Genomic DNA, 12,928 nt, shown 5'->3' with positions numbered 1-12,928 from the left:
TATTGAACGTTCTTGTCAATATTTGACAGAAAGGGCTTAGCTTAACCCTTTACCAAGAAAAAAGGAAATTATTTTGAAAATCTATTTTTAATGTGTCAAATATGAGTATACAGGTTTTTCTAATGATATAAAATATGAAACTGATTAATGAAAAATAACTTTGTAATTAATAGATAAGCATCGTATACGTCACTGATAAGAGACCTGTTCTTAAAATATCCACATATCGTAAGTTTCGGACAAAGAATCTGGATTAATCTACATGTAGATTATACAAGATAATGGTTACGAATACTTCTATTCACATTTCTCTCAATGAAAATGATGTTTGCGTAAAGCATGATTGAGAAGCATTCTTATGTACAACTACGATGATGATTTAAAAACATCTGGAAAATAAAGATGGTGAAAAAGAAATTGCTTTTGGGGCTTTATACTTTCCCTGCATGTCAATTTGAGAAAAATGCGGCGCTTGGCAATTTGTTTTTGTTTCACTATTTATCAACATTTGAAATGGTGAGATGATATTGTATGATTTCAAGAATTTGGAACTAAAAATGAAAGTGTATCTTTTTGTTCCAGATATACCGTACGAAATTTTGTTCATATGTAAAATACGTAGATTGGAGATGTCTTGAATCTATCCACCAAAGTGCTACGTGATTAATTAATTTTACCTAATAAAAAATGCCGATTCTAGTATTTGTTTTATCAAAAATAATGTATACGTACATGCATGCTTGCATGTATATTTAAACTTAAATGACAATTGAAGACCATGATTTAACATACGTGTGTACACTGTTTACGTACAGACAATAAAATATAAGTCATTTGTATTTTTTTGTATTTTTAATTTCCTTGGATATCATATGTCTCACACAAAATATTTGTTTTTAAATCATCGACAATTACTGGTGCATTTTTTAAAACTTTTTTTTCATTAACAAGGTATAAAGATGTATATAGAGACCAGAGCAGATCGTGACATATGTTTAAATGTAACTTATAAGTACAGTGTTCAGTTGTCCCTTTTCTTTTCACACTAAATTCCATTTCCAACTTTTTTGCTTTCTATAAAATTTCTTAAAATATTGCATGTAAACAAACTAAATATCCGCTGATTAACATCATGTATAATTTGTACTCCCTAATCGCTTGTCAGGTGATGGAGTGGTGATTAGGTAAAATCTATTTTTAGAACAGTGTTACCTTCAGATCGAAATTACAATTATTTGCATCTCATCAGCCGCTATACATACAAGCTACCTGTATTTCTTATCTGCAATCTGTTACTAATAATAGATTTTATAACGATAACGCACAACCTATAGTCACGTGTTTCAGGGAGAATTTGTTTATAATTAGATAAAATAATGAAATATAACAGGTCTCATAAAATATAAACAACAAAATAATTTAAAAGTGTCATTTCAAATATCATTCATGATTTATATATCATAAAATAGCAACGCTTGAAACATGGAAAAAAAGTTAAAGTATCCCTAAATTCAATGACTGATCCTTAGGGATACATTATTGATTCATTTTATGAATATTGTAATGTTGCTTTTTTAGATGTCAATATGTGTATATTTCATTTCATTGAGCAAAGTTATCATATGTTTGATTTTTTTAGATTACTGAAAATGAGTGTGGTCTTTAATGGTTCAGTAATTGATATGCTTTTATTTTCAGATTTTAAGGGCTTCTCCTACCATAGGTATAATATTAAACTGTTACAAATATAGTCGCCGGTTTCTACCGGCGACTAATTACATACTACCACGCTAAGCACGGAAAAGAAAAATCGGTGTCCACTTGGTAACAGACTATGGAGTAAGTGCAAAGGTTGTTGGACTGTCTGCTAGTAGCGCACTAGGTTTACTTATTGCCAGATTTAAAAAATTGGGTGACATACCACATAATGTATTTTTCAAAGTATTGTGATAATGTGGTATGGCCGGTTATTGCATATGGCGCCGCCATTTAGAGAGAAAAGTCAGATTCATGTATTGATGCTATTCAGTACAGGGCTATGAGGTTTTTCTTGGGGGTAGGGCGATACACGCCAAATAATTTAATGCAGTTACCGGTGATATGACATGGGTACCACCAATTGCTGGACAGTGGAAATGTATTAATAATTCTATTGTAAGAATTAGTAATATGGATAATGATAGATTGAATAAAAGACTGTATAAACATTTGGTAACATGCATTACTATCTCACGGAATACAAACAATTTCTCTCTCACGGAAAACAAACAAATATTTAATTGAAAAGCAAGTAAAAAATGTAATTTTCTAATACATATTCTATAATACTTTTCACACTTTTCAGTTTACATGACAGTCCTAAAATAAGAGTTATTCGGAGTGTTTTTTTTCCATCGAAAGCATTTGATTTTTAATTTGATTTTTTTTGCAAGTATCTTACAGAAAACCTGACCTAGCTAAACAGATTCGCATTATGAAATTAAATTTGCTATACTTTGTTACTGTTTTGATTGAAAACACCATAATTTTAGGTAGAAGTGGCAGTTGATGACGAAAAATCGTAAGCAACTTATATCAAGCAATGAAAAATAATTTTTAATGAGAGATTATGAAGACTTGTATTTATATTATCTGTTCATAAGAGATTATGAAGAGTCAAGACTCGTATTTATATTATCTGTTCATAAGAGATTATGAAGACTCGTATTTATATTATCTGTTCATAAGAGCTAGATTATGAAGACTCGTATTTATATAATCTGTTCATAAGAGATTATGAAGACTCGTATTTATATAATCTGTTCATAAGAGATTATGAAGACTCGTATTTATATTATCTGTTCATAAGAGATTATGAAGATTCGTATTTATATTATCTGTTCATAAGAGATTATGAAGACTCGTATTTATCTTATCTGTTCATAAGAGGTTATGAAGACTCGTACAACATCACCGCCCATCTCCACCATGCATGCACCTACCACCAGTGTATGAAATAGAATCTATCACTGTTCAATCATTGAAATCATGATCCCGAAGGACCATAAAAATATAACAACATTGGGAAACTTTTTACAGCTGCCACATAACACTTATCAGCTATCTAGTTCCAAAATGCTTTTACAATGTCGATTCTGATTTAAAACCTAATAAAATTGTGGTTGAGTAAGAATTTTTTATTTAGATATATATACTTGCCTTATATTATAGGTTATATGTTACCTTTTTTCTAATCTTGTTTTTTTTCAATCACACGTACTTATTACTTTTACCAGGCATTTGTGAATAGTGCACTTCCTTTGAAAAGGACGTATCATGACATGATGGTAAGAAAAAACATCCGATGGCCACCAAAATCCAAGATGACCGCCATATATGAACTATGTATAGGAACTCATTGCATTCAAAACAACATCTGTGACACCAAAACACCACACAAAAATCGCCTACAAAAGAATACAATCAAGATAAATGTATAGCCCACACCAGAAATTGAAACAAAAATCCATTTGAATTGCGGTTATTACATATTATAAGCAGTCCAATATAGAATAGCTTTAGAGCTACGTTCACACACTATATCAGTATTATGAAAGCTACCAACACCACCACTTAATTGATAGGAACCACGTTTTAGCCCCCACACACATTCAATATGAACTAGAATCTTAAATTGGGTATTTAAATTTTAATATATTTATTAAATAGCCCCATGACTTGTGTACAAAACACTTCGTTAGAAGTTATAAATCATTGTAGTCTTAGATTCGCATTTAACAAATAATTTACAATTTCCCACTTTGCAACCCCTGTTATAATTATCGAGAGTTGAGCAATTGAAATTTCGTTCAAATATTTGTTTGAGGCTGATTTACTTTGATAAGCGTAGGAATTCGTCCTCGTTCAGATTAATATATTTAACAATGAATTATGATAAAGCAATAAAATATACGAACTGCAAAAAAATCTTAATTGTGTTAAAGTTTATACATGATTAAACCTTATATTGTCGATGCGTGGTATTTTCTGAAATGGTATCAAATATGGACACGCTTATTCTACGAGGTATGATAAAAAACGTTCTCGGCCCGATATACTTCTGGCCACTACACTGACATTTACACACGATATGTCGATACCGATACATTTTGGAAGCAATGAATGTGTCATGAAGGTGGCCAATGAGTTCTTAGAGGACCAAAATAGAGAGTTCTTTTTTGAAGGATTAAACAAGTTAGAGCACAGGTGGGCAAGGTGCATTGATGCAGAAGGCGATTTTATTGAAAAGTAAGACCATAAGTTGGGTTCTCTGACTACTGGAAGTACATCGGGCCAAGAACTTTCTGAACAATCCTCGTAGACTATACTCAACCACAAAATGGGCGTTAAAATGGGCGATGAAACGCCAACTTCTCTTGCCACTGTTTCTGACCAGCGTCTTTGACAGCTATATAAGTGTCGCTTGCATTTCAATGAAATCATTACATTGTTTTGTGACATATGAAAATACTTGAAAATGAATGCTTTTGGATTCCTTCTGTGTAATATATTTTTCTGTTACATTTTAACTTTTCTAAATTAATTTACACCATTTTTTAAAATTTCTTTTACCTGAATTAAAATGAAATTCTATGTTTTCAAGTAATTACCTTTATTTCTACCATAGATCGTTGAAGAATCATGTTTTATATTTCAGGTGTATTTGTACCAGCTGTGATCGCGGCGGTCCCTCTTGAAAGCCGACATGCCAGAGATGTCAAGCCACCTTGTTTCCTGAACGATGACAATATCCAACCTGAAGTTAATTCAACATTAGCATCTTCTTTGGAAAAAATAAAAGATCAAGTACAGGATCTGAAGGCTAAAATTCAATTGCAGATAACGAGGGTAAGTGAGAAGAAACTACTTTCAATTCCATGTTTCAAGAGCAATAAATACACAAATATAGAAGCGAAGTTTGTCTCTAAATGTCTACAGAAAAGAATGGCGTTTCTTGTCATACATATTGGTTATCATCTCTGGTCGAGAAACAACAACAACAACAACAACAATAACAACAACAAAACGAAGAAAAAAATGTTAACTATCATATGTTTCTAGGCAAATAACAGATTAACCAAGCATCCACCATTTATGATTTTTATATGAGTACTTTTTGGTTTTTATTTTGTTTATTAGTCTAATTTAATTGGCGGAAATGTATTAAAACTGTAAGCAAAGTAACTGGGAATGTGCATATTTTCATATAGTTTTACAAATAGGGAAAATGTCAACGTTTTGCACTATTTTGGTTTTCTGATTGTCTTGCAATGAGGTGAAACAAGTATATCAAATGCAATCAAGTTGTAACGATTCAGTTTTAAATTGATCTTGTATGTAGTATTGTGTATGCTATGTCGTAATGGCAACCAGCCTTGAAAAAGTGAAATTTCATGACCACAAATGGCAACATGATGATAAGTTATTAATTGGCACAAGATAAACTCAAGATCACATTGATGTTTCATGCTAAAACGGTTTCGGATCAATAACTCGATAACCCAAAGAGCCCTTTGCCCTGGACGCCTTTTGATTTTGGGGTCGCGGATTTAAAGGTCAAAGTAACATCGGTCGGTTTGTCCGTACGTTCGTTCGTCCAACATAGTTTCCAATCAATTACTTAAGAAAACATAGACCCATCAACATACAACTTTATAGGTGAATTGCTCTTTGGAAGAAGATGACGTACCTATTGATTTTAGGATCAAGTGGCCCGCCTTTAAACTACATTGGTACATTGGTCTTTGACAGAAGATGACCCCAAATTTATATTGGGTCTATTAGCGCTCAAAGGCGATGCTCACATTGACTTGGTATGCCAAAACGTTTTCCGGGCAACACTGTATGCAATTTCCGAAATGTTAACGAGGGAAACATATGCTTGTTTTATAAACATCTCTTGTCTTATGTTTATTTGATGACTACTTTAATAATTGTCTACACACCTTATGTTTCAGATGCAAACATCTTATTGTATAGAAAGAGATAGCGATGCGTTGATGTCGGCCATTCTTTTGTTTTCACTTTCTGACAACCAGATTTTTGTACATGAAGTAAGTTCTTTGTATGACAACTTGTGTATGATTGCTACATGTATAATAATAATAATAATAATAATAATAATAATAATAATAATAATAATAATAATAATAATAATAATAATGCAATATAAAAGGCTATGTTTGACTCTTATTAAGCAATTAATGTTTTTAATCATGTACTGTATATAATTAAATATATACCTTATTGTGCCTTGAGTGAATAATGAAATGTTGTTCATTTTCTTTTACAGTTCACTGTAAATCAGTCATCTTTTCTTGAGAAAATTACTGGACATTACGATATGCTTGATAAATTGGCTCACACTTTGGAGAAGCTTTCTGAAACAGCCGCTGATGATCATGCTAAACAGAAATTACTGCAGATCCAAGCCCGAACATATAACGCCATGTGTGCCATGAAAACCTTATTGCGATCACAAAATAAACATCTTACCAATGAAGTACCAAGTGGAGGAAACAATTTTCATATTGATAGTATATGTGATCAGCATCAGTTGGAATATATTACAATGTTGAATGGTTATTTACTAGCGGAATACCTTGATTTGATGTATACAACGGTGTTAAATCATCAGAATTGACAAGTCAAACTGTTACGAATTTTTCCTTGCAGTATTGAATTGGAAACTCCTCCGGTTAATTATCTGAATAAGAATAGTGATAAGTGTTAGCGTGGGACAGATAATTCTTTATTCATATTCCTCTCCTCTTCTATAAATCATTCATTACTTCTGATATGTACCTGATTTGAAACCGGTGTTCACCATTCTGAATGCACTTCAATAGTATTTTAATGTCGCGGAAACATATTATATGTTAACGCAACTTGGAGGAGACAAAGTGGTATTTGTGCCTGCTTGCGCATCACTGCAAGCAAGACTTGTATTAAAAGACACAGTTCTAAAACAATTTAAGGATATTAATACTTACTATACTATACTCATGATCAAGGGTGGCATATTCAAATGCAAGCATAAATGATAAAATTGACATACATTTGTTATTTCACTGTGTTTATAGCGTTAATTTTTGCATTATGATTATGTGATCCAGCCTCTTGCTATAAAAAGTCATTTCTATTGCAGAATGATTTGTCCTTCCTCCTATTCGTTAACTGCATGGAATGCTTTAAAGAAAAACTGAAAGTAAAGCACCGTTGTAACACACTCGTAATAAGCTTACATGAAAATAAATATTTGAAACTCGCAATATTCAGGAGTAAATATTTTCTTATGCTTCCACTATAAATGCTTTGTCCTTTTCCTTAAAAATGATCATAGACATGTTCAATGGTCAAATTGTGCTATAACTAACTAGCCTATCTATGCAGATTGGCTTTAAAGAGAACATTCTTATATCAGAAAATTATTACTTATCTGAATGCTATGTATATTCATTAAAAAAACACTTCTTTTCACTGAGCTGAAACGTCCACTCTTTAATAAGGCGCAAATAACCCACGAAGAGCACAACACGTACGTATATTACACTTTCGATCCACTTGGACTGAGCATTTATAATTCATTTCATATATAACATACTTTAAACCTTACCTTAGTGCGTTTTCTCGTTTCGTGCAAAATGATGTATATTTTTCTAGCATGCGAAATCAATGCATACCGGAAAAATACCAAGTTCATCATACTCATATATCATATAAGGTGTTGATTTCTTAAGTTTAAAAATATATTTGTAAAATTTTAAATGAACTTTTTAAAATATATCAACATTTTCAAAACCCCCGATTTCGTATTCAAAAATTAATACAGGTTTTACCATTTTGTAAAATAGATTAACTGTAATTCGTACGGTAAATTAAAAAATTTAATTCTTTTTTTTCTTTGTTGAAGTAATAACTATCCCAATGTGGATTTAACTGTACCATAAAAATCCTATAATCGTGGGTCGTGTGAGCTTCACTGTACTCGCTAAAGCAAACCCGAGGTTTCACTGCCACCAGAATACCCTAATAGGCCTATCACCATGGGTCGTGTGAGCTTCACTGTATTCCATGAGGCTTAGAAATGTATATTACCGTGGATCGTGTCAGCTCAACAGTAATCCCTTTTTACCCCCTAAAAGGCCTATCACCGTGGTGGTCTGAGCTGCGATGTATTCCCTGAGGCTATGGTCTAGGGTGTTTCTGCGATCAGAACCATTTAAATGTCTATCACCGTTGGTCGTGTGAGCATTTCTGTATTCCCTGAGGCTATCACCGTGGTACTGAAAAATAACAATGCCACGCGAATATCTCCCTGACAATTTTCTTAAGTTTTGGCTTTGTAAATTATATTTCTGGAAAGAAGACCTTCCAAAGATGTACAAAATTGCATCCGCATTGGAATCAGGCAAACAAAATTTTCACAGTGGCCTTGAGAATATTACGAAAATTTTAAAAGTTTATATACAGAAAGAACAAATCGCCAAACCCCCAAAAAAACGACCATACCACGCGGAAATGCCTTGGATATATTTTTCAACTTTTGGCTTTGTGCCTTATATTTCTTGAAATTCTAAGTCCTACTAAACTTGTACAAAATCGAATCCGCATTAAAATCGGCCAAATGTTTTTTTTTTTCACAGTTGTATTGAGAATATAACGAAATCTCAACAGTTTATTGAAATAAAGATCAAATTGCCGGTCCAAAAATGACCATTCCACGCGGAAATGTCCTGGACAAATTTCTTAAGTTTTGACTCTGTGCCTTATATTTCTGGACAGAATACCTACCAAAATTGTGAATTATAAATGTCTGGACAGAAGACTTTCCAAAGTTGTGCAAAATCGCATCCGCATTGGAATCAGGCAAATAGTGTTTTCACAGTGGCCTTGAGAATATTACGAAAATTTCAACAGTTTATAATCAGAAAGAACAAATCGCCGGACTAGAAAACGATCATGCCACGCGAAAATCTTCCGGACATATTTCTTAACTTTTGGCTTTGTGAATTATATTTCTGGAAAGAAGACCTTCAAAAGTTGTACAAAATCGCATCCGCATTGGAATCAGGCAAATAGTGTTTTCACAGTGGCCTTGAGAATATTACGAAAAGTTTAACAGTTTATATACAGAAAGAACAAATCGCCGGTGAAAAAAAAACACCTATGCCATGCGGAAATCTCCTGGACTTATTTCTTGAGTTAAGGCTTTGAGCTTTATATTTCTGGAAAAGAAGAAATAACGAACTTGTACAAAATCGAATCCGCACTGGAATAGAGGAAATGGCTTTTTTAAACGGTTGTCTTGAGAACAGTGTGTTTTTTAACGAAAATTTCAACAGTTTATATACAGAAAGAACAAATCGCATGTCGAAAAACGACAATGCCATGCGGAAATCTCCTGGACATATTCATGAGTTAGGGTTTTGTGAATAATATTTCTGGAAAGGAGATCTACTAAACCTTTACAAAGTCGAATCTGCATTGGAATCAGGCAAGTGTGGCTTTTCTCCAGTTGCCTTGATAATATTGGTGTTTTTACGAAAATTTCACCAGTTTACAGTTTATATTCAGAAAGAACAAATCGCTTGTCCAAAAAAACGACCATGCCATGCGGGAATCTCCTGATCATTTTTCTTGACTTCGGCTTTGGGCCTTATATTACTCGAAAGAAGTAAAAAAAGAAAAAGATACCTGTACAAAAAATTTACATGCCACGCGGAAATTTCTCGGACATTGCATTTTTGTGATGGTTTGGGCCTGATGTTTCTGTGCAGAAGAAACTCAAACTTTACAATTCAATCCATCATCAATTCAACGGCTTGTTTTTTTAATAATTATTGATACTTGTATGGGACAATGGGGATTACGAAAGACAAAGTAAAACCCTAAACTTGAGTTTAACAGTTACTGGACTTCTGTTATAACATGAGAATTATGATAATTGTCAGAAAACTATTTAAATAAATAATTCCTGTCTGTGGGAACACTAGGCCACCATTCATATTTGTTCATTCCTATATTTATATTATGAATAATAATTATTAGCAAAATGCTTTTATTTCACAGCGTATTATTATGATGAAAATATACTAAAAGCATGAAATGGACTGCAATCGAGTCTACTTTGAAATAAACAACCTATACAAACAATGTAAACGACTCACGTTTAAGAGTAATAAATATTTACACTCGAGCTTATCAATGCGGCAAAACATACATATTAAGGTTTCCTTTAAATTTTACTTCGAAGCAATCAGAACAATCTCAGAATATCAATACACATAACAGTCTAACGTTTTATGGTAGCTTCAAAAAAGTAGTCCCTTACTTCATCTCAATGTGTCCTTGCTTCTTCATCGTTAATTCTAGACATTTAATGATGACAATTAACAAATGATATAAGAAAAGTGCATGAAACCGACCGAATTCTGCTCTTTACGTCCTTTAAAATCAAATATTTACAGGCATGACTGGTGACTTGCGCGTAGTCCGTATTCTACTGGTCCTTTTGAGACTAGTAAACAGTTCTTCATTTTTTTTCAGTTTTGTCTATTGCATCTGTGTGATATTTGGTGACTTTAAAGGGTTTTTGTGTATTCTTTAGGACCTCATATCCTGTAGGAAGGATGAAAATAAATAAATAAATATGTACTACGCGCCAACAGATATGACTTTTTAAACTGGATTTCTGAGACACAAAACAAAATTGAATTTTCTTAAGCGTCTCTAGAGATGGCTATTAGATTGTTCGGTGGTTAATGCTGAAGACAGTAAACTTTTCGACAGGGATTTTGTGACTGAATTAATACATGTATGCTAACGAAAGTGAAAATTGAGTGGATTGACCTTATCCGCACAGGTACGGTATGGTACGGCAAATACTCTTGCGGAAAACAACAACAACTTTTTAAGACGACAACAACAACAAAAACGTAGTTCCGGTGAAAACAAAATACAAGAAAATGAGATAAAATTACAAATTGCCAGAATATAACTGAAGATTGATGAAAAAGAAAATGTTTTCGAGATTTACAAGCATCCTGCAACATGCAGTGGATGCGGTAAGCGTAAGGAAAAGTTGAATAAATTTGATTTTATCATCGATCTATTAAAAATTTCTTCTTTGTTTTGTTATGTCAAAAATTAAAACATATATACCAGCCATGGATTTTGATAAATTGAAACATATGTCGTATGTTCATTGTTCAAATTTAATGCAATTTTAATTAACATTTAAAGAAACTACCCAATTCTGATTCTGAAAGTTACATTCATGTTCAGTCATAAAAAAACAACAACATAAAACTTTATACCAAATATATACTTAATCGTGTTTGTCTGTAGATGTTACAACTGATTAAACTATTAACAAAATTAATTACTGTTATAACAACTTTTCAATCTAAATATTTGTCATCATATTCATCAGTTAGAAAAGATTTTATTCATTTATATTGACAAATGGGAATATTTTATTTTTAATTTCGGGTGAAATATTTGTTTCCATGGCAACATGGTTACATTATTTTTTATTTAATGTGGAATGACATTTCAAATTGAACTGACACTGATTTTTGTTGTAGTTTGTTTTTCTGATATGTAAATCATGTGTTAAAGTAAGGACTAAGGACAGGGGCTAACATGTTTGTATTCTATTCTTAATCAAGTTAATCATTATGAGGGTCTATTTGCAAACAATGCATAGTAAAGCATTACACTATTTAGTGTAAAGACCCTGGACTTAACATGCCTAAGGGTGAAATGGTGAGAATGGACCTTGATGCAATTTCTATATAAGATTAATATACTTGATAAAGAGATCAGACCTGGGGTAATTGATTTTTTAATTGATTACATGATTACACTGTAATCATCATGTAATTGATTACCTTGCCCAAAATTGATTAATGTAATTGTAATTAATCAATTACAGCTAAAATTCTGTCAGTAATCATGATTACAATTTGATTGACATTGATTACTTTCAGATTAAACAGGAACCTATTTTAATTCAAATGATGCCATTATTTTACATGATACAGTGTAACTTTTGTTTTACATTTATACAGTAAAAGCCCTTAATTAAGACCATCATCTGGGCTGGACCAACATTGTCTTAACTGTGAACATTCTTATCATTGCTTACATACTTTATGACAATGGTCTGTTTTAGTCATTTTGTTTGAAAAAATAAACAACAGTATGTATCTTAAGCTACAAGCGCAATATAAAAGACACTATAAAAGTATGTTTTGATATCTGATGAGAGGAAAACATATAATGATATTTCTGAAAAAAATTTAACTTAAAATTCTCTTTGGTCAGATTTCAATATCAATTATTATATGATGTACATAAATCACCTATCAAATAAAAATTAATTCTTCACAAAAAATAAATTTGCTAGAAGCAACATTAAACCACTCTAAAATTTACCTTCTCACCTTATTTCATACAATAACCCAATAATAACAGTTTTTCACACCTTGTGAAATTAAGTGTCATGCAAAGCATTCAAGCAGATAATAACAACAAATTTAAGATCTAGATAGGTGTTGATTTTAATATCAGTGGTCTCAATAGTTGAGTCAAATTAAGAATTAAGCAAAGAATTTGGACTGAATTAGGTAGTCTTAAAAGTGGATAAGCGGTTGTTCTTAATTCTGGATCATGTAACAATTGACACAAAGAACCTTGTAAAAAAATAGTCTTATTAAGGGGGTGGTCTTAATTCAGGTATGGTCATTAGTAGGGATTCTACTTTACATTGAATGTAATCAATTATCAATCAATTACTCTCTTAGAGTAATTGTAATTCAATTGATTACAGAGGTAAGTCTGAGTAATCAATAGTAATCAATTACAATAAAATCAGAAAGTAATT

General features: G+C 32.0%; 1 protein-coding gene across 5 annotated transcripts in view; it reads left to right on the top strand.

Moving 5' to 3' along the window:
• Positions 1-10,928: 10,928 nt before the first annotated feature.
• LOC132743125 (FHF complex subunit HOOK interacting protein 2A-like) overlaps positions 10,929-12,928 on the top strand; it is a 30,092-nt gene continuing 28,092 nt past the window's right edge. For 4 of the 5 annotated variants that reach the window (XM_060731642.1, XM_060731647.1, XM_060731646.1 and 1 more), the window contains exon 1: positions 10,929-11,111. In XM_060731642.1, coding sequence (XP_060587625.1) covers positions 11,049-11,111 — 63 coding nt within the window. In that variant the 5' untranslated portion in view covers positions 10,929-11,048. The remainder of the gene's footprint in view (positions 11,112-12,928) is intronic. The other variant, XM_060731643.1, reaches the window with a different exon arrangement.

Source organism: Ruditapes philippinarum, unplaced genomic scaffold (genome assembly GCF_026571515.1).
Source record: "Ruditapes philippinarum isolate M1 unplaced genomic scaffold, ASM2657151v2 ctg5514_1_1_1_1, whole genome shotgun sequence".
Classification (NCBI taxonomy): domain Eukaryota; kingdom Metazoa; phylum Mollusca; class Bivalvia; order Venerida; family Veneridae; genus Ruditapes; species Ruditapes philippinarum.
The sequence above is the reverse complement of the archived record's forward strand: the minus strand, read 5'-3'. Positions and strand labels throughout refer to the sequence as shown.